Consider the following 25,014-nt stretch of genomic DNA (forward strand, 5'->3'; position numbering starts at 1 on the left):
TGGAGTCCCCCTCTTCAGCTACTTGAGATAAGCAACACCACTAAACCAAACCAGAATCCTTCCACCTTTGGAGGAGAGGGAACCAACAACCCCAACCCAGCATTACCTGTTTCCCCAGCCTTCCCTTGTCCTCAGTTTTCACATCTTTAGATTCATTAAAGATCCTGAGACACTCCTCCATGGGATCTGACTCGAAGTCCACATCTTTCTCAAGGATGGAATAATCAATGTCATCAGATGTTGAGGAAGATGATGATGACTTGGACAACTTTGAGCGCTTCGCTTTCTTTGTCCTGTCCTTGTCACTCTCAGAGGCTGAGTCAGAGTCAGCCCCATCCGAGTCCGAGTTCACACCAAGTAAGGAGGAGGACAGAGACCGGCCTTTGTCATCCTCATCTCCACTCTCATCTCCAAACAGGTCGACGTGACTCAAACTCCGCTGCTTCCGACCCTTCTTCGGGTCTGCTTGTCCTGCAGAACTGACCTTGTCCTTCTTTCGCTCCAGGGACGTCTTGGTCCCTTTCTCCTTGTTTTTACGACCAGAGCTTTCCTTGCCATTTTTCACGTCAGCTGTTTTGCTTTGCGACTCCTTCTTGCTGCTCCCCACTTTCTCTGAGCCCTTGGTGACACCCTCGCTCTTGCTTTTCCCTGAACTGCTGGTGGTGGACTTGGATTTTTCCTTCTTACACCCATCTGCTTTTTCTGACTTCTGTTTTTCAGGTTTCTTTAAGTTCCCATCTGTTTTCACTTTGATGCTTTTGTCTTTGCCATTTTTCTCTTCATTCTTGGTTTTTAATTTTTCTTCCTTCTTGAGCACTTTGTCTTTGTCTGCATTTTTATTTTTCTCCTTCTTCCCAGCCTCACTGAGGCCTGGTGTTTTACTAACATCTGTTTTCTTCCTTTTTGTTTTGTCTTTGGAGTCTTTGTTTTTATTTTCAATTTCCTTGTTGTTCTTACCAGAACACAACTTCACAGCTTTTGAATTCTTGTCTGATGAGTTCTTGGCAAGGTTTTTCTGTGAATTTGGAAGGTCCTCCCTGTGCAGTGCTGCTTCTTTGCTCTCCTGGGAAGCAGAGCCATCCACTTTCGTGCTCTGCTCTTTGCTGGAGAATTCATTGTTTGACTCGCTCTCAGAACCAGCTTTTGAGGGTGAACTACCAGAAGCTGTTTTATATTCCACCTCAGCCTCATCTTCAGAGGAGGAGAACCTGGCCAACACCTCGTCATCATCGGGATCGTCACAGAGCTTCTTCCGTGATGGAGAGTAGGAGTCCTCATAATCAGAGGCTCTTTCCCTTTTGGAGCCCTTGGCTGTGGCTTTGCCCAACAGCCTGGCAGAGTAATTGGAAAGGGGGTCGTATTCCAAGTCCGTGGAAGGCTTGGAGTCATCAATCACGTATTTATTGTTAGTGACAGTGCTGCTGTATTTTTTATTCTGCACTACAGCCTTGGGGACATATTCCAGTGAGCTCCCTTTGGAGCGCGAGGAATCCAAAGTGTATTTACTGGACCGGCCAGCAGCAGCCAGAGGAGTGGGGTTGTAGTCTGAGTTATTATTGAAGTTGTAGCTCCCTGGGTTATACTCCAAGGAGGCAAAGGAATCGTTCTGAGGCCCAGCAGCTGACACGGGTGTGTTTGAAATGAGGGAGGAGCCCTCTGAAGCACCAAACTCCTTTGTGGTTTCCAGTAGCTCCTCGTACTTCTTCTGCTCCCTCTCCACTTCGTTCTTCACTGCCTCAATGGCCTTGTTGACCAGCTCCAGCTCCAGAATTCCGGGTGTGACATCTGTAATGTCAGCCAGAGTGCCATCCTCAGCCTCCAGCGAGGGCCTGGGAAGCTCGGGGTTGTAGGGATCATAGCCTCGCTCTGGAAAGAGAAAAAAATCATTTACTGCCAGCAATTCAAATAAAATTTAAAAGAGGTCTTGTTAAGGTCTGCTGTGATCAAACCCCAACACTGAATGACACAACCAAAAGCCACACTCTTGCACCACAGATTAAATAAATGTTGGATACCAGAAGCCACCAGTGATGTTCTCTGGCCTAGACTAAACCAGATTGTACAAACTACTTCCAGGATTAAAAATCTGTTAATAAAGTGCTTTTAATACTCATGAAAAAACTCTATAAATTAAATATTCTTCAGGGCACCCAAGAATAATCCCTGTATTAGGCCCAAGGGGAGCTGACTATGCACAGAACTATCTGCTTGATTCAATGAAGCCACCACGGAGGAAAGAGGATTCCAGTGAGAAACTGTGGATTAGGTTCTTACTTCCCAATGGCAACACCTAAAGTCACCAAAAGCCTCCAATATTCCTCAAGGCTCAGGGTTTCTCATGGCAGCTGCAGGAAAACCAATCTGATCTGGACTGACAAACTGAGAGCTGCTGCTGGCAGAAAGGAAAAACTACAACAGGCAACACAACAACTCAGAGCAACCACCAAGACAAAAACACTGAACACCCAACACATTTCCCTTTTCCACATTCCCCTTTCCAGAAAAGTCCCTCCAAGACCTCTGTTCCATGTCCAGTGTGGAGAAGAGAAGGCTCCAGGGAGAGCTCAGAGCCCCTTGCAGGGCCTGAAGGGGCTCCAGGAGAGCTGGAGAGGGACTGGGGACAAGGGATGGAGGGACAGGACACAGGGAATGGCTTCCGCTGCCAGAGGGCAGGGCTGGATGGGAGATTGGGCAGGAATTGTTGGGTGTGAGGGTGGGCAGGCCCTGGCACAGGGTGCCCAGAGCAGCTGTGGCTGCCCCTGGATCCCTGGCAGTGCCCAAGGCCAGGCTGGACAGGGCTTGGAGCAGCCTGGGATGGAGGAAGGTGTCCCTGGCCATGGTGGGGGGTGAGACTGGACGATTTTTAAAGTCTTTCCCAAGCCAAACCATTCCAGGACTCCAACAAGGGCTGCACTTAGCAAACTGACAAGCTACAGGAACATTAACAGCTGCTTTTCGACTCTGAACTGTTTTCAGCCCTTGTTTTATCACAGTGTCTCTGGATGTTGATATTCCAGAGGAGCTTTTTGTTCTCTGCTACAAGGACAGTACTAAAACTGGCTCTCCAACAGGGATACGCACAAGAACCAAACAATAAGCACAGAGATGGAAAACAGAAAATAAAAAACCTTTCAGGTCAAAGAGGGATGAAAGAATTTCTTATAACAGTCAGAAACTGACAGTATTAAAATAGCCATTTCTACCATTCTCGTAAGACTGAGGGGTTTGGGGTTTTTGGAGGGCAGGCAGGGGTAGGTTTGGGGTTTTTTAGAGAGGATGCATGAATGCACAGCTTCCTTTGGCAACAGGAAAAGGATCTGTCTAGCAGTTGGCAGAGCTGGCCCCCAAGGAAGCAGAATGAAAGAGGCTGGGTTAAAATAAAGGCAGCAGTTTCAGAAAATACTTTTTATCCCTTTGGGTTTGCAAAGTTTTTTCCCAAACCAATTAGCTCCTGATTGAACAGGGACTCTGGGCAACAGCAGTGTGGTGTCACCACCTTCCACAGGCCTGTCTGAGCCCTGTTCAGAGCCAGAAACGTGGGGAGGATGAACAAGGTGCTATTTCTATAAGCAGCTCCCCTCCAGCTATTGCAGAGCTGTAATAATGACACAAAGAGCATTTCCAAACCCAGGGTGTGCTCCTCCCTTGGACACCCAGCACAGCCAGGGACAGAGGGAGGGAGCAGGTGACAAACCAGGGCAGCGGGCACTGGACAGACCAATTCCTGGTTAGAAAGCTCAAAGAAAAGCAGGTAACAAGGGAAAAACATGAACAAACCCATATGCAAACAGCAGCAGAATCAAGGCAAGGATATGTACAGATTATCAGAATTGTTAGGGATAATATCAGCCTAAGAAGTGATAAGGAGCAGACAGCTCTCCATGCCCACCAGCTCATCTCTGACCACGGGATGAAACATCAGCTCCACACTGGCACAGAGGACCAGTGCACCAAAGCCTAGAGGAGTCAGCTACTACCCTCTAAATCAGGGCTGAGACCTAAAATTCAGCACAAATATTTTAAGAGAACAGATGAAAGCCTGATAATTCATGCAGGGCTAAATATCAGATGGCCTGCAAACAGAGAACACAGAATCTGGATCTAGAGACTTGCCAAAAAAAAAAGCAACAACCCTAACCAAACAAAAGCCATCTTGTCCATGCAGAAAACCGAACTATTTTAAATACATCAGGGATCAGGGAAAGCAGAGTGCAACCCCAGCACAGACGTGGTGTCTGCTGTTAATCTCTAGCACAGAACTCCTGGCACATTTTCTGTGGCTGGAACTGCCAGATGAAAACACACACTGTAAGCTCAGGACACACCACAGGCTCTGAGACAGGGCAGGAAAGAGCTCTCGTGGAAGGGTGGGGGAGGCCTGCTGGACTCCCCAGCACTGCTGATCAAAGGCTGCCTGGCCAGGACAGACTTGTGTCAGCGGCTCCACGATGCCCATCAGCACTGTCCCCTCTGGCCAGGAGGCATCTGCACATAATGCAGCAGAAACACAGCAGAAGGAGGTTGTATTTATATAAAAACACAAATATATATATATTTATATATGTGTATATATATATATCTATGATAAGGCATAAACACACAAGTCTCCAAACCAGAGATGTTCAACCTGCTATTTGAAATCAGCTTTTCAGCTGCCAAATTACACTCCCAGGAACCAGGAAAGGAAAGGATCTTCCTGCCACTGGGATCTGACACTCAAAGGAGTCTGCTTCACGTTTTCCTTTATTCCTCTTCCTTTCACTCACCTGGACACTCAGGGTGTGCAGGATGAGCTGCTGTTCTAATGCAGCAGATGGCTGCAGCTCCTGAGGGAGCAAAAGGACTGAGAGGCACTCATAGTGAAATAACTCTTTTTGGAGGTAGTGAAATAACTCTTTTTGGAGGTAGTGAAATAACTCTTTTTGGAGGGATGGAAAGCAGAGTCTGCTCTGACCCTCGGGAATCCTGAGATAATGAGACTTGAGATGTCAACTCCTTGCAGGATTGTGAACTAAACACTTTTTAAAGTACAAACTATTTTAATAAATTAATGTACCTCAGACATATGAAATAATCCTCCTGAGAAACAAAAGGTGAGGTTACCATCAATATTATAGAAAACAAGTTATTAATATTTTACATAGAACCTCAGTGAACATTTATTTAACCCAGAACTGCTTTAGAACACACCCAACTGAGCTGTGCTTAAATCAGCTATTGCAGCACAGAAAATATGGAAGCACAAAACAAGATTCTACCTAAAAAAACCAGGCTGATGGGTTTTGTTCCTGGTTACTGTCATGTTGGTTGAGGGACACGAGGCCTGAGTTCCAAGGTGGAGCTGGATTATTACAAAGCTTCCCTGAGCTAGACTCCTCACTGGTCCTTCTAGTTTGGGCAACAGGCAAGGGCAGTAAACAAAGCTGACATTAAAGAAGAGTGGGAGGACAAGGTCACTTGTGTGAAGGTAAAACTCATTTTACAGTGAATCATTCCACAGAAAAATCTTTCTTTTTTTTTCTTTTTTTTTTCCCCAGCCTACCACAGCACATACCTGAGATGCTTTAAATACAGAAAAGCCCAAATGTGTGACAGGTGCTGGTCAATGCAAACCTGCAGGTTTTGGAAAAGGAGTCCAGCTTTTGAATGCATGTGGGGAACAGAATCCCAGGATGGTTTGGGTTGGAAGGGACCTTAAAGCTCATCCAGTGCCACCCCTGCCATGGGCAGGGACACCTTCCACTGTCCCAGGCTGCTCCAAGCTCTGTCCAAGCTTGGATACTTCCAGGGATGCAGCAGCCAAGCTGCACTGGACAACTGGGTGACAACTGCTTCTTCCAGATCCAACAGAGCTACCCAGCTGCTGCTGCTGCCAGACAAAAAGGCTGCAAAACTTAGAAACTTTCAAATTTACAGCAATTAGGAATTCAAAACAAAAGGCTTTGCTGGCCAAGCTGCAGAGGGACCAGCATGGGTCAAAATGCATTGAACACTTCTTATAGTGAACCCACAAGAAAGACACTGAGGGGCTGGAGCGTGTCCAGAGCAGGGAACAGAGCTGGGGAAGGGGCTGAGGGAGCTGGGGATGCTCAGCCTGGAGAAAAGGAGGCTCAGGGGGACCTTGTGGCTCTGCACAGCTCCTGACAGGAGGGGACAGCCAGGGGGGCCGGGCTCTGCTCCAGGGAACAGGGACAGGAGAGAGAACAGCCTCAGGCTGTGCCAGGGGAGGTTTAGATTGGATATTGGGAACATTCCTTCATAGAAAGGGTTGGCAGGCACTGGCACAGGCTGCCAGGGCAGTGATGGAGTCACTGTCCCTGCAGGTGTTCAAAAGCCCCGTGCATGTGGCACCCGGGACGTGGTTTAGCGGTGACCACGGTGGCTGGGCTGACTGTTGGACACAAGGATCTTACAGCTCTTTCTGACTTTCCAGCCCTGCTGCTGCTGAAGTCACCCATTCCCCCGGGGCACCTGCAGCTGGCAACAAAAGATGCATTCATGGGGAGGTGGGGAAGGTGAAAGCTGTTTGGAAGCTCTTTGGAAAAGGACAAAATAAAGGCATTTTTATTTCACGTCATCGGAACAGCTTTGTTGGCTTAAGAGCTCGCTGTGTTTACAGTGCCAGCACTCAGCAAAGGGACAACCTCTGCGATTGCACAAAAATTATCCCCACTGAAAAATCATTTTCATTTAACACTTCACAGAAAGGACAGTGGTGCCTCAAGAACAAAATGTTTCAGAGAGGTTTCACCAGCAGCCTGAGTTCTGCTACTCTTCAGAACTAAAGAGCACACAAGAAATGGCAGGTTTTGGCACAGAGCTCATTTGCTGGGACCCAAAGCAAATTTCCAACAATTAATTTAACGATAATATGCAACCACTTGGAAATAATTAACACTGAGATTTAAAATAGTACATTTCAAATAATCATCCAGAGGAAATGGGTTAAGAGGGCACAGAAGGGGAGCTAAGAGAAATGTTTCTTCAACTTTAAATTCAACCCTAGTCCAAGGATTTCTTTTGCTCCATTTCTGTGTTTTTGAAAAGTAAGTCTAATTATCAAATTAAGTGTTAAAAGCAGAGATAACCTTTTGCTGGTCAAGGAACACCAGGAAGCAAGGTTTGGGAGGTATTAGAGGCAGAAGAACCCCTGTGCACCCCACTCCTTGGATTTGTTCCTCCAGGGGAAGTATTTAATGCCACAGCATCAAAGTACATCATGAACCTTACAGTAATTTCTTTACTGGAAAAAAAATGGATGCAAATATGAGAAAAGAAAGTCTGATATTAGCAAGGCTGAAAAAAGTCTGAACAGTCATCTCTCACTCCGAGGTATTTTTAGCCCTGCTGGGACCCAGCTGGGGCAGCGCTGGTTTCTCCAGGTGTTGTTGCCCCCTGTCCCCATGGGCTGAAGCCCAGGGGTGACACAGCACAGGGAGGGGGTCACACTGAGGGACAAGAGCAGCCAGACACCACCTCTGTACTGTCCTCTGAACTGTTTCTTCAGCTCAGCCATCCCAGACTGAGGGCAGGCAGTGCCCACGGGAGAAATCATGGAATAGTCTGAGTTGAAAGGGACCTCAAAGCCCATCTTGCTCCTGGACACCTCCCACTGTCCCAGGCTGCTCCAAGCCTCCCCCAGCCTGGCCTTGGACACTGCCAGGGATCCAGGGGCAGCCACAGCTGCTCTGGGCACCCTGTGCCAGGGCCTGCCCACCCTCACAGCCAGGAATTCCTTCCCAATCTCCCATCCAGCCCTGCCCTCTGGCAGTGGGAGCCATTCCCTGTGTCCTGTCCCTCCATCCCTTGTCCAAAATCCTGATCTCCTGAGACAGGGACTTGCCCAAGTGGGTTCATTCCAGCAGGAGCAGCTCCAGAGTGTCCTTCCCGAGCTGCAAGCGTTATCAGGGAACAACTCACTCAGTAGAAAACTGAAATAAATCCCCCTGTAGCCCCTCCAAAGTTCCAGTGCTAGCTCAGACCTTAAGAGGGCTTTGGAGGAATATTTCATGGACAGGACAAAGGATCCAAAAGAGGCTCTGACCCCTAGCTGTGGGTCAAGACGTTTATTCCAGGTGGTTACCAGAGGGGAAAGAGGAAGAAGTGAGGAAGTGTGGAAGAAGAGGGTCTTATCTAGGCTTGTGCCAGGGAGGGGTAATTGGGACACAGCCAATAGGGTCAGAAAGGGGAGGAAGGGTTAAAATACGTGGTTACAGGCTCCAGGGGTCTCTGAGGGGGAGGAACCATTCCCCAGGGGAATGCAATAGGAAACTCATCCCACAAAGCAGCTCAGACAGAAACAACCTGGGATGCAGCACCCACCTCCTCAATTTATTCAAGACAATGCAACTTTGGGCAGTTTTGTCTCTGGTGCAGCAAAACAAGAATCTGAAATGTCCTCAAGCCACTGAACGTGGCAGCTTCACCCTCTTGGTGGCCTTACAGGGAGTCCCCAAGGACACCTGGGGCTGTCACTGCCTCACACAGCAGCATCGTTGAAATCCAGGGATGCCAAAGCCAGGGTACAATGACCTGGCCCATCCAAAGCCATCGTTCCCATCCCTCTGTGCCCAGAATCACTGACAGTCCCACCCACTCTGCTCTAAAACAGCAAAGAGTATCAAGGCCTGCGATACATCTTCCTAAGAGGAAATCACACCACTGGCACATTTCTCCCATAACTTAGGAAAGAATGAGAGAATTCCAACTGGTTGGATTGGCCAGGACAGGCAGAGGATAAAGACTGGCACCCAAAAGACACCCTGACCCCACAGCCTGTCATGCACAGGCTGGAAGGAATCTCACCGTTTGAAAACCTGGATATTCAATGTTCTTTGGAGATCTTTTCATTCCCCCTCTTATTTTAGCTATAAAGTTACTCCTCAAAATACAAGAAAAGTTGAAATTCTGTTTGGGAAAAACAAAAAACAAAAAAACACCAAAACAAACTTAACACAGACTTGTGTTTTTCTCTAAGAAAAAACCCAGAAACAATTTCTACATCTCCTGTGTAAAGTGCTGGATAAAACTAAAGATCTACTCAAAAATGCAATTATCAGAGCAAGTCTTCTTTTCAAAGAAGAAAAAGAAGTATTTAAATATTTCAAGTATTCTACTGACTTCTCTCTATTCAGTTTCACCTTGAAAATTTACTCCAACCAGCACAGGCACAAGCAGCAACACCCACCAGTCCTTTAATTTTCCAGCCTTTCTCTGGCATGCTCCAGATAAGTTATCTTCTCAACACCTGTCTTACTATTTAACTAGCGTGGGTAAAAAAATTCCTGCTTAAGACAAGAAAAAGGGAAAAAAAGAAACCAACCAAAACCCAACTATTTCAATTTAGTCACAACTGGACACTTGGAAAACAAAGTTAAAAGCTAAAGAAAAGCACCTTTCAAGCTGTATTACATTAAAACATGTCTGCTGTGACATATGAAAGGCTAAAAGTAAAACTTAAGCTGTTTTTAAAACCTGTCTGGCTTAAAACAATGCAAAAGCTGGAATTAAAACTCTGGACTCCTTCAGGTCTCAGACACCTGCAGCTCCACTGGCACTTTTAACCACAGAACCCAATACCCCCAGCACAATCTTCTCTTCAATAAAACCCCAAAATCCACAGGGAAATTAAAACCATTGTAAACCAAACCCTCCAAAGCCAACCTGAGCTTTTTGCACAGCCCACATATTCCAGAGGCAGGTGCCCCAGGACTCAGGTCTCCCGTTCAATGAATGGTGACCACGTGAAAGCCTCCCCGGAGAAGTCGCTTCTCTCCAGCTGCTCCTGCCCAGCCGCACCCCCCAAACCTCGACCTCATCCCGCAGGAAGCCAAAAACTTCAAGAAGAGTTACCTGAGCTGCCGGGGGTCAACAAACACTGCAGATATTTGTTCATGCCGGAGCCGCCCGGTGCTGCAGAGACGCCCCGGCAGGGGCTGGAGGCAGCACGCGATGCCCCAGTGCTGACACAGCACTTTGTGGGAACCGGGGCAGGACCTGCCCGAGTCCCGCCTTCCCCCTGCTCTGCCCCCAGCTCCGTCTGCTTCAGAGCGTCTGCAAGGGCTTCCCCAGTCCGATCCTCTCCCCTAGCGCTGCTGCCCTCACCCTGGGGCAGTTTCTGACTTCCCCCTCCTCCTCTCCCCACTCCCCACCTGCAGCTGCTTTTGGCTGAGCTCCACACCTCGGAGTGCGCGGTGGCTCCCCGAGCATCCATCCCCGGCCGCGCTGTTCCTCAGCCCGACCCAAACCCCCCCAGCTCGGCAGAGCCAGCCCGGGAGGAGGTGGCAGGGCTGGGACACGGCCCTGCCTGCCGGTGAGCTCCTGTCGGTGCCTGCCCGAGCCCACGTGAGCCACGCGGCGCCTCCGCCTCGCCCCGCGCACGGAACGCGCTCCGGGAAGCCCTGGATTAGCGATCGTGCTTCGCACCAGCGCGGCGGGGCTGGGCTGGAGATTAAAAACATATATTACAGGAAGTGTTCAGATGTCAGGGAAGATATGCCACAGCAGAGAGGGACGTCCCGGGAGAGCAGACAAAGGGCTCCTGGGCGGCGAGAGGAGCCGGGGACTCACCAGCACTGGCACAACTCCAGCTGTGCCAAACCCAAAATCCTGCTGGCTTGATGGAGATCTGCTCCCACCTCCTGCTGTTCACACATCTGGAACTGCCCCACGTGGGGAGACTCGGATTCGGGGCGGAATCTGCCCATAGCCACAGAAACAACAAAAATGGGAAGTGTCCTGTGAGCCTGGCACAAAGGGCACCTGCACCTGCCCACCCACAGAAAACTGCCCCAACTGACAGGGCAGGGAAATCACCACAAATCCCGAACTACTGACCTCAGCACCAATTGATTCTTCACTCTTCATTTCAAAACTTGGCTAAAAATAAAATCCACTGGTGGCACTTTAGTAATTATTCTCCTATACACAAACGTGGGGGGAAAAAGCAGAATTGATGCCCCCTCCCAGTTCATAGACTGGAGCACCCAACACTGAGCACCTGCTTTGCTCTGTCAGTGAAATGATACTGAAAACACTTCATGGGTTTCCACTTCTGCTGTAGCAAATACAGTAATAACAGCTCTTTGCTCAGATGATCTTGCACAGCATCAGTTCCAGGAAGGAAAATGCATTGGGAAAGATCTTTTTCCCATCCATTCCACACACAGTGTGAACATGGCCTGCAATGTGAGTCACGCCAAGGCTCTAAATCCCAGCCTGTGCCACGGCTGCTCCCACCAAACAGGCACAGCCCCTCAGCAAAGTGCTGTGTGAGGAACTGGACTGGCCCTGACCCTGCGTTGACACATGGGGTAATTAAAGCTGGGGTTTAATTTTCAAAGAGCCTCTTTAGGTTTTACCAAGTGTCACAGAACCACAGAGTGTCCTCAGTTGGAAGGGAACCACAGAGATCACTGAGTCCAGCCCTGTTCCTGCACACACACCCCAACAATCCCACCCTGAGCATCCCTGAGAGCGTTGTCCAAACGCTCCTGGAGCTCTGGCAGCCTTGGGGCTGGGACCATTCCCTGGGGAGCCTGGGCAGTGCCCCAGCACCCTCAAGGGGATCATGCTGGTCACAGCCATCCTATGTAGCTGCTTTTAGGGAAAAGGGAGAGGCGAAATGTTGCCCTGAGATTTCCTAGTTTGCTGAGAGTTCATACTAAAGTAGAAGTGTGCAGCTTCTCATGCTCCTTAAGGTAAACAGAAGATCGTGTTTTGTAAATATTGTCATTGTTATGAATTCCTTCTCCAAGAGAAGGGAGGTTGAATGACAGCCTCCTTGACCAATGTGGGTAAGAGGTGGGGATGCCCACTCTCCAATCCATGGTCACCTTGCTAGAGGTATATAAATAGGAAAATAAACAAGGGGCAGCTCTCCTGCCCTGATTGCTCTGATGAACCCAGACCTCTGTCTCCAAGTGTGTCCTTATCTGGCTAGGCTCGTGGTGATAGTGAAATGCCCCCCTGCACCAGTGACAGGATCCAGGGTTCGAGATGGGGAGGTAAACCCAAGGATTTCTCCACACTTGACCTGAGCCCAACAGTGTTGCAGCAGCTCACTGTGTGTCAATTTGATCCAGGTCTAATCTGCAAAGCTTTGTACACCCAGATAGAAAACCCACACAGCAAGAAAACTGCTCCACAAGCTTTGGACCACATCAGAAAACTGCTGAGCAGCTCAGTGCACTCCACTACAGAAGAAACTCTTCAGGCAGGCTGCTGAAAGCCTGGCTGGCTCTTCCCATCCCACAAGAACATAGGAGCCCAGGAAGGGCTGGAGCTGTGTCAGGGCTTGGGCTGGAGCTCAGGGAAAGGTTCTTCCCCCCGAGGGTGCTGGGGCACTGCCCAGGCTCCCCAGGGAATGGTCCCAGCCCCAAGGCTGCCACAGCTCCAGGAGCGTTTGGACAACGCTCTCAGGGATGCTCAGGGTGGGATTGTTGGGGTGTCTGTGCAGGGACAGGGGTCAGACTAGATGATCCCAGTAGGTCCATTCCAGCTCAGGACATTCCAGGGTTCCGTGATCAGTGCAGACAAAAGAGCTCAGAGCTCCAGACCTGGAAGCAGCTTTGTGCTCTGGGTTCAAAAACATCCACCTCCGAAACAGCCCCTGACAGCATCAAACCAGCAAATCAGGGCTGCCTACCTTAAGATATTTATGAAGAGCTGTATTATGCCTCTTTTATTTCTTTCACCATACTCAGGACCTCGACTTTAAAGAGAGACCTATTTTTCCTCTCTACAGCTCTTGAAAAGACGCTCTTAGGACTGAAGGCAGCTCTTCCCTCCTCCTTACAGCGCACGCTTTCAAAGCACTTCACACACGTTCAATAATCTTTTCATCCTGCTCTGAAGCAGGTGGGTTTTAGTCGTCTCAGAGATGGAAAAAGCACTTCAGCCAAGTCAGGATGAGAATTTGCAATCTCCAGATTCCCAGTCCTGGGCAGAAAACCCCATCAGCCTCAATGCTCAGCCAGCACAGAATTTTCACAAACCTCCAAGGCAGCCACATTCTATTACCACATAGGCAATCCTACAATAAAACCTGGGAAAAGATTTCCCACACCAAGCATTCCATGTTTCAGACTTCAGTTCAAACATGCCCCTCACTCAGTGTGTTTGTATTTATGGACCTGCTTCCAGACAGGAAGGAAAGGGAACACCTGACACAGCAGCAGTCAGGGAAAACTCAGCACTCCTGCAGATCTCCACGGGGCAGGGAGGGCTCTGCTCTGTCCCCCAGTACCTGGGAGCACACGAGCACCGTGTATGAAAAACAGAGATCATCTTATCAACACCTGAACCTTGGGAAGTCTGGAGCAGTGAGGGTGGGCAAAAAAAGGGGGGGAACAGTGCTGCATCCCACTAATTCCTCTTTTCACATCCTCTCTGCTCCATCTGGCACGTGTCCATGCTCCTCCCCCCAACCTGCCAGGGCCAGCTCCACTCATAGTTTTCAAAACTCCTTTCAAAGATACAAAATTGCACCAAGAGTTTTGGGGTTCCTGCCAATCCTCTGGTGATCCTCAGTCACCAAAGCCAGCCATAGCCCGTGCTCCTTTAGATGTTATCTTTTTTTTCTAGGCACCATCCCAGAAAACACCAATCTGTGCTGTAGCTCTCGGTGTAGAAACCCACCTGCCCTGGCAAAAAAATTATGCTTTTAAAGCTTCTCTATCTAGTGATGTGATTAAATAGGTCAGCTCTGCCCACATGCACGGTTAGGAGGCTACTTCAAAATAAGACAGGCAGTTCCCCTGGCAGGGAGCAAGCCCTGGGGGGATGCAGAACCTGCTCCCACAAGATGGTTGCCTGGTTCTGGCTGAGCTACAACACCCTCTAGTGTAAATCCTACAGATCCTTCCAGGCCACAGGAGCCTCAGGCAGGCAGGGAAATGACAGGAGCACTTCAACCAGAATCCTTCCCAGGAAGCTGAGCCAAGCATGGCAAAATAACTGCAAAAGTGTCTCCTGCTCCTACAGGAATCAGGAACATTTTGTGACTCGCTGGAATCTGTTCTAAAAGCCTGAGACTGCAGCAGGTCCATCGCTCATCTAATGTTTCTCAACTGGATTCACAGAATCCCACACTGGTTTGGGCTGGGAGGGACCTTGAAGCTTATCCAGGGTCACCCCTGCCATGGCAGGGACACCTTCCACTGTCCCAGGCTGCTCCAAGCCCTGTCCAGCCTGGCCTTGGACACTGCCAGGGATCCAGGGACAGCCACAGCTGCTCTGGGCACCCTGTGCCAGGGCCTGCCCACCCTCACAGCCAACAATTCCTTCCCAATCTCCCATCCAGCCCTGCCCTCTGGCAGTGGAAGCCATTCCCTGTGTCCTGTCCCTCCATCCCTTGTCCCCAGTCCCTCTCCAGCTCTCCTGGAGCTCCTTCAGGCCCTGCAAGGGGCTCTGAGCTCTCCCTGGAGCCTTCTCTTCCCCAGGTGAGCACCCCCAGCTCTCCCAGCCTGTCCCCAGGGCAGAGGGGCTCCAGCCCTTGGAGCAGCTCTGTGCTCTCCTCTGGGCTGGCTCCAGCAGCTCCACGTCCTTCTCGTGTTCAAGGCCCCAGACCTGGAGACAGCTCTGCAGGTGGGAGCTAACACAGAATCAACATTAAAAAACGGCCAGAGACAAACCCTGAGCTGAGACAGAACTCACAGATCCCTGTTGTGCCAGCCATGCCATGTGCTGGGTGCCAAGGTTTTGGGAAAGACGCAGGAACAGGCTCTGAGCTGGCTGCAGGGAGCTGTGCCTGGAGCTCAGCCTCGTGATCCTGCTTCTTTCACAAGTAGCAGAAACTTCCCCTTGGGAAACCAGGCCCACACTGTGGGGTTTATTTGCCAAAAAACTCTTCTCTAAATGCTGTAGATTAGGTTGGATATTAAGAAAAAATCCTTCATAGAAAACGTCAAGGACTGGAAGGGGCTGCCCAGGGCAGTGGTGGAATCCCCATCCCTGGAAGTGTCCAAGCAATGTGTGGATGTGGCTCTGGTGGATGTGGGGTTTTGGTGACCACAATGGGAGAAGGTTGGATTTGATGAACTTGGAGGGCTTTTCCAACCTTAACAATTCCGTGACTGTAAGTAAACTCTTACTCCCTAAAACTCAGGCTGCTTCTCCTGTGTCTCTAACATGCCCAGGCCGAGCCTAGCAAGCACTGGGGCATTTTTCTTGCCCTTCACACTCAGCTGACACCAACACTTCCAGACAGCTCTGGGAGCCTCACACACTTTCCAGAGGCATGCAGAGGTTTTCCCTTCCCAATTCAAACTCCAAACCCAGCTCAAGCTGTTATCAAGCACAGCAGCACCTGGTGCAGGCCAAAATAAGCAATTCCAATTCCAAAACTGACACTCCACAGATATTTAAAGACATGCAGGAACAGCACACTGAAGGACAATTATAACATCATATAAAGAACCATCCTAAAGCATTCTAGGGAGCTTTTAAAATTCAAAAGAACACTGAAATTGGCAAGATTTTTTGTCTTTCCAACAATTATCTGCCTGTGACAGCCTGAGAAAGCTTCTCTAATTTTAAACTAAACTAGTAGTGGTGGTAAGAAGCTGGCTTGGTAACCAGGAAACATCAACAATTAATCCTCTTCCAAACTTGAGAGAAACCCAAAGTAAAGTAAGCACACAAAAAACACAAGCTGGGCTTTGTTTTGGCAATTTCTGCTTCAGATTATTAGAGACTGTCCACATCAGCACTATTATCCCATTATACCTAACAGAAGTAACAAAGCTTTGACAAAAAGAAAGCCAGCAGGGTTCTTCTAGGGAGAAGAATGAAGGCTTTTTTTCTCCCAATAAATCAGCAGAACAGCAAATAATGTGTATAAATAAAATGACAAGAGTTGCTGGAAGAACAGACAACAATAGCTCACTATTGATCCTTGTGGGTCCCTTCCAACTCAGGATATTGCATGACTGTGTGATTCACTGGGGTTTTGTGCCAGGCTGCCTTTGGGAGGCCTGGCAGTGCTCTGTGCCCCACGGTCTGACCACAGCCTCCCAGAGGCTCCAGCACGGGCTCTGCCTGCCCGCTCAGGCGGCTCTGAAGGGATCTAACGGCGCGGGAGCTGTCAGCAGGTTTGGAATTCGGCGCTGACACCTCAGCGCCACGCGAGCCGAGTGCCTGGAGCGACAATAACGGGACCGGGGCAGCGCTGCCCTCCCGCAGCCGCGGCCGTCCCGGACACGCCGAGGAGCTGCTGCCAGCACCCCGAGTGCCACGGGCACGGCGGGATCCGAGCGACCCCGGCGGCCCCATCGCCCTCAGCCGGCGGGGCTGCAAAGCTCCTTCAACCCCTCCCTCGGACCAAGGGCGAGCGGACAGCCCGGGGCCCGGGCAGCGCTGGGCGCACGCAGCCACAGGGCCGAGGGACCGGCGGGCTCCACCGGGCGACACCGACAGAGCCCCGGGGGTCCCCGCACTGGGGAGGGGCTGAGGGGGCGATCCCGCGGCGCTGCGGGGCTCAGGGCAGCCGGAGGCAGACCCGGGCCCTGAACGGTGGGCAGGCGGGAGAGGAGGAGGTCAGGCACGGGCCTGCCCTCGCCGGGAGGGAAACACACGGGGCGGGGGGCGAGAACACGACCGGGCTGGGGGCGGCAGGGACGGGAGCAGCCTCAGCCCGGGGCCGGTGAGGGGGTACCGCGGCCGGGCAGGGCAGGGCCGGGCCGGGCCGTACCTGCGCCGTGTCCGAGCGAGAGCCTCACGCTGGGTTCGCTCGAGGCTCCGGAGGGTCCGCACGATGCCGGGGCAACCGGGGGGTGCCGGAAGTGGCAATAGGGCCTGCGGCACCCCCGGCCCGGCCCCGACCCCCCGGCGTTGAGGAACGGGCAGTCGATGCCGCGGAAGTAGCCGGTGGATCTGAGCATCCCGCCGGCTGCGGGGCGGGAGCGGGGCCGGGCGGGTGGAGGAGCCGCGGGCGGCCGGGACGCGCCCCCACCTCACACGACCGGTACCGGCCCCGCCGCCATCTTGGGAGCGCCGGGCGCGGCGGCGAGGACCCCGCGACGCCGCTGCCCGCACAGGGCTGCCCGCGGCGCGCCTGAGAGCGGGGCGGGCCGGGGCGGTGCTGAGGGAGGCCCGGAGCTGTCACAGGATCCCGGAATGTCCTGGGCTGGATCCCGCAGGATCAGCGATCCAGCCCCGTTCCTGCACAGACACCCCAACAATCCCACCCTGAGCATCCCTGAGAGCGTTGTCCAAACGCTCCTGGAGCTGTGGCAGCCTTGGGGCTGGGACCATTCCCTGGGGAGCCTGGGCAGTGCCCCAGCACCCTCGGGGGGAAGAACCTTTCCCTGAGCTCCATCCCAAGCCCTGACACAGCTCCAGCCCTTCCTGGGCTCCTGTCCCAGAGCAGAGCTCAGCCCCTGCCCCTCTGCCTCCCCTCAGGAGGAGCTGCAGCCCCCGAGGAGCCCCCCTCAGTCTCCTCTGCTCCAGATGAACAAATCGCGTTCCCGTTCCCTCGGGGCTGCAGGAGCCGCCATCCAGAACCGACGCTCTCAGGGATGCGCAGGGTGGGATTGTTGGGGTGTCTGCAGGGCCAGGAGCTGGACTCGATGATCCCTGCGGGTCCCTCACAGCTCAGGGTATTCCAGGATTCTGTAACCCAAGCTCGGCCGGGTTTGGCGCATCCCTGTAGCGAGGGGAGACACAGGGGCTGGGGGTACAGCCCCAGGGCTGGAGCCGCCTCATCCCGCTGCTCCAGAGTCCCCCGGCTGTGGGCACAGCGATGGTCACAGGTTCCATCAGCCCAGCATCCCCAGTACAGACCACGGCGGAGCACCATGGACCACACCAGCAGAGCCTGCAGATCCCAGCATGGACCACTGCCCCAGCACATTCCAGCATTCCCAGCATGGACCACCATGGACCACTGCCCCAGCACATTCCAGCATTCCCAGCATGGACCACCATGGACCACTGCCCCAGCACATTCCAGTATTCCCAGCATGGACCACCACGGACCATTGACCCCAGCACATTCCAGTATTCCCAGCATGGACCACTGGACCACTGCCCCAGCCCCCAGCCTGCTGCCTCCATCAAGGACCACCAGCCACAGGGATCATCCCTGGCATGGATCACCATGGAGCACCTCCCCAGCACGGAGCACTGCCCCGGTCTCAGTACACCCCACTGCCTCAGTATCTTGGTGTGGAAAGACAGGTCTCTGTCAGGGAAACTGGAGTTTCCCTTGGAATGGAGAATGTAAAAACCCCCTCCCTCTAAATTATTACAATTTTGCAATTAGGAGCTTTCAGGCAAAAATATGGGAATAGGAATAACAGCTGTTTACTAGGAATATTAAAAATACAAATGCAGTAGTACAAAAAACAACCAAGCAAACAAACAAAAGTCCTAGAGAACCCTGAAAGAGTCAGAGATACAGCCTGACACCCTGTTGTCAGGGTTGGAAGCAAATAAATCCTCCTGGAGTAACAGATGTTGTTCTGTGAAGTAGAGATGATCCTCTAGAGCAAAAGGTCCAGTGCTGGTGAGATGGGTCTGGTCTTCCTCCAAGGATTCAGTGGAAAACCGGCTGAATTGGTGTTTGGGTTTCCTGGTTTTATGCCCGTGGAAAGGCTTTGGCTCCTCCCACTGGGTGGAGCATCTCCCAATGGAATGAGGTGATGTTGTCAGCCATGTGAGAGGCCTTCAATGGCCCATTCACAGGGGATGTCCCTCAGAGGAGGATGGGTGCAGGAGGAGAGAAGAACAATATCTCCCAACAGGTTTCAACAGATGAAAATAGAATACACATTTTTGGTTACATTTTTCAACCCCAAGACACTCTGCATGTCCCAGCATGGACCACCATGGACCACCAGCCCCAGCACAGGCCATCCACGCCAGCATGGACCACCTCAAAGCAGCTCCCTGAGCCTCAGCACAGCCTGGACCTCTTGGAGAGCAGCAGGACTCTGGATGGGTTTGGGCAGTGGCCCCGAGGCCAGGCCAAGAGCTGGCTCCACATCCCATGAGGGCCCAGCCTCCCCCTTGCCCAGGTAGTCACCACACCTGGATTTACCAGTGGGGAAACTGAGGCATGCAGTGACAGCACTTTGAGCTGAGCCTGCACAGAACTGGGGGGATCAGCCAGGTGAGGGGCACCCACAGCTCCCGGGAATCACCTGGCACTGCCCTGCCTTGGGTGTTCAGAGCAGGGAGACTCCACCTCCAGCAGGTGAGGCCCTTCTGGGGCCAGCAGGACCAAGCCCTCGGAGAGAAATCCCATGGAGTGGAACCGGACACCCCAGCCTGGAGAGACAGGATGATCCAGGAGAGCCTCAGCGCTTGTGCAAGGAGAGATGTGAAGCTCAAGGACAATGCCAGGAGTAATCGGGTGATGCAGAGGAAGGTGCACAAGGAGGAGTCGGCCTTGGCCAAAGGGAGGGACAAGGGAGAGATTGCAAAAGTTGTGTTTTGTAACAAACAGTCTTAAGTGAAAAAAAAAAAAAAAACCCACTTTGTTTTCCAAACTGGGCACATGCTGCTGCCTCCTCCCTGCCCATCACTCCCACGGCATCCCAGCACAGCCCAGGAGAGGAGGGTGCCAGGAGAGGAACCCAACACTGAGCAGAACCAGCAGCTGCTGACCCTGGGACACCTGAACAATGCATTAAAGCTTCTAAAAAGCAGGAAACCCCAGGAGATAAGTTGCCTTCCCTCCAGCAGAAACCTGGCCCTGGCACAAGGCTCTTTGCAGGTCCTTGGGGAGGGCTGTGCTGAGATCCCCACACCTCCCCAGCCAGTTCCCCTCTCCCACCAGGCCTGGGAGCTCACCTTTCCCCCACAAAAACAGAGTGGTTTTATTTGTATGGTATGGTTAAATCTCTTTTATAGAACTTCAGCTGTAACAAAGAGGATTCAAGAAAGACACACACACAAACAAAAGTGCAGACACACAGGGTATTTCCATGCCTTATATTTCTCATCCTGTGCTTTCTCAACTCACAAACCAGCAAAATTAAATAAAATAAGTAATAAAAAAATTGAATTCTTGTTTCTGCCCACACCTGGAGGACCTCACATCAAAAATCTTACCAAAATTGATTCTGGTCTTGCTTTTGCCTCCTCACCTAAGCCCAGCTAACTGGGATGCCCACTCAGCTCCCAGTCAACAGCACTGGGAAAGGTCCTGAGGTTCCTCTGCACACCGAGGCAGCTCCTCTGAAAGCAGCAACCCCCAAATTCCCCCCATCCTGCTCAGCACTCCACAGGAATCCCCCCAACCCTGCTCAGGACCTTAACACACCCCCAGCCTCCTTGACTGCCCAGGGGACCCCCAAAACTGACCTTAACACCTCAGAGCTCCTGACCCTCTGCAGAGCAGTGAGGGGTCCCCATGTCCCCCAGCCCCTGATTTCAGTTAAGGAGGGGACAAGCTGGGACAGGGGTGGGCACAGGGTGGGGCTGTCACTGACCTCAGTCCCTGCAGGGACAAGGGGAACAGGCCCCTCATCTCACCAGGAGAGGCAGGCAGGGGGATGTCACTGCTTCGGGGCTGGAGTCACCCCTGCCACAGCCCTTCCTGCTGCTGGGGGACACAGGGCCCTGTCCCCAGTGACAGGGAGACACCACAGTGTGCTGGGTGACAGTGACACAGGGACCTCCCCCTGTGACAGGGAGACATCACGCTGTGCCCTGTTGGGTGACACAGGGACCTGCCCTGTCACGCCGTGCTGGGTGTCCCCCACACATCCAGGACCACGAGGGTGTGACCCAGGGACGCAGCTGCGAGGGGAATGCTCCTGGTTCACTCCCCAGGGCAGAGGTTGGGGAATGCTCCTGGTTCACTCCCCAGAGCAGAGGCTGGATCCAGCCCTGAGGCTTGGGGGTCTGCCTGGAATCTCATCCCCACCCTCCAGCCCCCCCAGCTGATCCCTGCCCTGCCATGAACCCCCAGCTGGGTGAATGGGGTCAAGTTTGGGGAGAAGAGCCCAATAAAATGGAAACTAGCTAGAGATGGTGGTGTGACCAGAGCCTTCCCCACAGACCTCCACTCCCTGCTCCCTGTTCTTCATCACCCCATCTGAGCACCCCAGGACGAGTTTCTGCTCCCCATGGGGGAGATTTTCTCTGCATCCACATGGAAGTTTTCCATTGTCCTGGCACAGCCTCAGCACGGGGTGCTGGGTGGGGTTGGTGAAGCTGGAGAAGGGAACAGAGCTGGGAGAGCAGGGCCTTCCCTGGAGCTGCCAGAACATCCCCACGTGGGGTCACATCTTTGTAGGGATGGGCTGATCAGGATGGTGGCATCACTCCCAGTACTCCCAGCACCCCATCCTGCTACCACCCTACATAGAACGCCCCATGGTCCATGTCCCCCATGGGAGTTCCTCCCCAGACAGGGGTTCACTGTTCATAATCCCATCCACATCCTGGGGCAATGGCCTGGCTGCTGTCCCACCCTGCCCAGCCCCAGCCCATGGGGTACCAGCCACCCTGGGGGATGCTCCAGCTCCCCACAGGTGTTTCCAGCTCCCCATGGTTCTCCTGGCACCCCAAAGGGATGCTCTGCCTTCCCAAGGGGATGCTCCAGGTCCCCACAGGTGCTCCTGCTACATGAAGGGGATGCATCCCAACCCCTCCTCTAGGATGATCCAGTCCCTCTATGGTATTTTCATCCCCCCAGGATGTTCCTGGCACCCTAAGGAAATGCTCTGGCCCCTACAAGACGCTTTTGCCACGAAGGGGCTGCTCCCAGCCCCCCACGGGGATGTTCTGGCCCTCCAAAGGGACATTTCCGTCCTGCAGGGTGTCCCAGCCCCGGTGCATGGTCCCACGTGTGCTGTCCAGGCGCTGTCACCGCGGGGCTGTGGCAGCCCGTGGGCCTCCCTTGGCCGTCCCAGCCTCCAGGCATCGCTCAGGCATAGGATGACAAAGGGAAGCTCACAGGGGGCAGCGGGCCCGGCCCCGCACTCCTCCGAGAGCTCCTGTGGACAGAGGAGAGACGTGAGGGGAGAGCGAGGAGCCTGGGGAGCTGGAGGATCCAAGGGAGCTGGGGGATCCAAGGGGTCTGGGGGATTCTGGGGAGTTGGAAAATCCCAAGGAGTTGAGGGAGCCTGGGGATCTGGGGTAATCCCAGGAAGCTGAAGGATCCTATGGCAGCTGGGGCACCCTGGGGATCCCGTGGAGCCAGCGGAGCTAAGGGATCAGAGGGAGCTGGAGATTCTCAGCCTGCCCCACATCTCCAGGAGGTGAAAACCAGGCCATGTCTCCCTGGTGCAACCCACAGCCCTGGCAATGCTGCGGTCCCTGGGGGTGGTTTGGAACGTGGCAGGTTTGGGGTGCCAGTGGGGCTGGTGGGTGCAGGGACTGGGTGTGGAACCCAAGGGTGAGGAGAGGGGCCAGAAGGGGTGTGGGGCTGCTCAGAGGTGTGTGCACATCTCTGTGTGTGAACATCTGTGTGAATGTGAGCGTGCACATCTGTGTGAGTGTGAGCATGCACATGTGTGTGTGCAGGTCTCTGCAGGGCTGACACTCGTGTGTGAGTGTGTGTGAACACGTGCAGGGTGCATGTGCTCACCCATCCATGTGCACTCTTGTGTGCATGTACACGTGTGTGCTGTGAGCACACCCATGTGCACAGGCACAGTGGGGTGGGGCTGTCCCATAGTTTCCCACCCAGGCTCAGGGTCCCAACCCAGCTCAGGAACCCTCAGGGACCCCCATCTGCCACCCCTATCCCCAGTGCCAGCCAGCAGTGCAGGCCTGGGTGTCCCCCGGGGTCTGGGTGTTGTTCATGAGTTCTGGGGGCTCCCGCAAGTTTGTGGGTGCCCCCTCAGGGTTCTGGGAGTCCCCAGGGTGATGGGTGTCCCCTCAGGGCTGTGGGTGCCCCTTCAGGGCTGTGGGTATCCCCAGGGTGGTGGGTGTCAGGGCTGTGGGTGTCCCCAGGGTTCTGGGAGTCCCCAGGGTGGTGGGTGTCCCCTCAGGGCTGTGGGTGTCCCCTCAGGGCTGTGGGTGCCCCTCCCGCCATGCCCCCTGCCCCCTCACCATCTCTCACCAGGGAGGTGCCGCCGGTGTCGCGGTGCAGCCGCGGGCGCGTCGGGCTCTCACAGCTCTCTGCTGCTCGGGGAGTGGGGAACACAAGCTCTGCTCCCCCAGATCTGCCCCCATTCCTGTCCCCACTGTCCCTGCTGTCTCCAAAGCCTCTGCCTCACTCACAGCTCAGGGCAGAGCCAATGCATCCTCCCCTCTCCTTGTCTCCTGTCTCCTTCCCTCCACCCCAGCCAGCTCAGCTGTGCCCCTCACCCTGGCACCCCTTTTCCAACACCATCCCCAGCCTGACCACCGATGGGATCCTTCCCCTCTGCCCTTTTATACCGTCTTTGTTCATATGACAAGCACGTGGAAAACCAGAGCAGAGCTCGGAAAAAAGCTCCTTAAGATGCTTTAATTCAGTTTCCTGGATCCCATGACTGAGCTCGGCCTCTGAACGAGGTCTCATGACTGTGGCACGCAGGCCCCGATCATCAAAAGCCTCATTTATGCCCCAAATGAGACTTAAACCCCTCTTGGCCGGTCACCCGACGTCCCCCGTGCCCAGCCTGGGCCTCTGTGATCCCCTGGCTGGGGGCTTCAAACCAGCCAGAGGGACACCTGCCCTGACCCTGCTCTGCTCTAGCTGCAGGAGGGACTTTGGGGACACTCAAGGCCTTGGCTCTGCCTGTCCCCTCCAGGGAAAGGACACTGCAGAGTCCCCCTCCAGGTACCAAAACCTGTCCAGCCCTGTTCCCCAGCCAGCACCTTTCCTTTGCCCCAAACCGCAGCACCAGTGGAGGGGACAGAAGTGCTGTCCCAAAGGGGACAGAAATGCTGCCCCAGTGGCTTGTGGCCCAGTTTGGCCCCAGGTGGGGGTTCCTGTGCCCAGCACCCCCAGTGCATGCTCTCTGAAGCCCCTGCAGCTCTTCCAGGGGTGAGTGCTCTGTCCCTCCTCGCTCCAGCTGTGGTCTGTCCCTCCTCACTCCAGCTGCTCAGTGAGGATGGAGCCTCCATCCTGGGCCAGGAGCAGTGACAGACCCAAAGGCCTGATCCTGATCCCAGTCAGGGCTCCCCACCATGGAGGTGGCACCCAGCAATGTCCACTTCCATGGACTCCCATATTCCCAACCTGGCTCTGACTTTGGGGATCAGGCTGAACTTTACCAACCTTTGCCTTTGTTTAAATTGAGACAAAGGAAATACAACCTCGAGCCACCTCAACGTCCCCCAAACCCAACCAACTCTGAGCCATCCTGCTGGCGAGGCAGAGCTGCCCCAAAGCATCTGCAGCTCAACAGGAAACAGGCAGCAGTAAGAGGATAAAAATACCCTGGGTGCACACAGAATGTCTCTGTGCCAGGATTAGGGAGCCCCGGGACAGTGGGGCCAGCGGGAGCCGGGCTGGGTGGCTTTGGCTTCCCCCACACGTGTGAGCCCAAGGCTCCCAAACCACCTGGCCACTGCTGGCAGAGGGATGGGGAAGGAAGCACTGGGGGGATGTGCAGGGAGAAGCCAGACATCCCAGCTCCTGGACCCTAAAATCCCCCTGGAAAATAATGAGCCCCCCCCCACCCAGATCCAGCCACATCCTCTTCCAACTCCTGCACGGCCCCAGCACTAAGGAAGGGTCATCCCTCCTCCTCTGGAACACCCTGCTCTGGTCCTGGGGAAATGAGGGATGTGTGGGGGTCCCGTGCCCCCCGCCCCGGCTGCCAGCCCCAAACAATAGATGCATTGGAGTGCTCAGAGCGTGGGGGTGCAGCGAGCCCCCCCGCCTGGCCCCTGAGCCCCTAAGGAGATTAAATCCCTCCTCACATGAGCCTGGTGGGCCCCAGGGCCTCGTGTCGGGGAGGGGACACCGGGAGGACAGGGACAGGCAGGGGAAGGGCAGAGCAGTGTTTTGCTTTTTGCATTGGGGCCAGGGATGTCCCAGGGGCAGGAAAACATACAAACAGCTCATGCCTGGGGTGTAAGAGCAGGCACTGCTCCAAAAATCACCAGCCTGAGCCTCCTCCTGTC

General features: G+C 53.6%; 1 protein-coding gene across 1 annotated transcript in view; it reads right to left on the reverse strand.

Annotated features, from left to right (window-relative positions):
• The window catches only part of REXO1 (RNA exonuclease 1 homolog), a 44,721-nt gene extending 27,697 nt beyond the window's left edge, over nucleotides 1-17,024 (reverse strand). Inside the window, exons 1-2 of the mRNA XM_063403123.1 lie at nucleotides 16,691-17,024; nucleotides 107-1,866 (exon numbers count right to left, since the gene is read on the reverse strand). Coding sequence (XP_063259193.1) covers nucleotides 107-1,866; nucleotides 16,691-16,880 — 1,950 coding nt within the window. The 5' untranslated portion in view covers nucleotides 16,881-17,024. The remainder of the gene's footprint in view (nucleotides 1-106; nucleotides 1,867-16,690) is intronic.
• Nucleotides 17,025-25,014: the final 7,990 nt, after the last annotated feature.

The sequence above is a fragment of the Prinia subflava genome, chromosome 8 (assembly GCF_021018805.1).
Source record: "Prinia subflava isolate CZ2003 ecotype Zambia chromosome 8, Cam_Psub_1.2, whole genome shotgun sequence".
Classification (NCBI taxonomy): domain Eukaryota; kingdom Metazoa; phylum Chordata; class Aves; order Passeriformes; family Cisticolidae; genus Prinia; species Prinia subflava.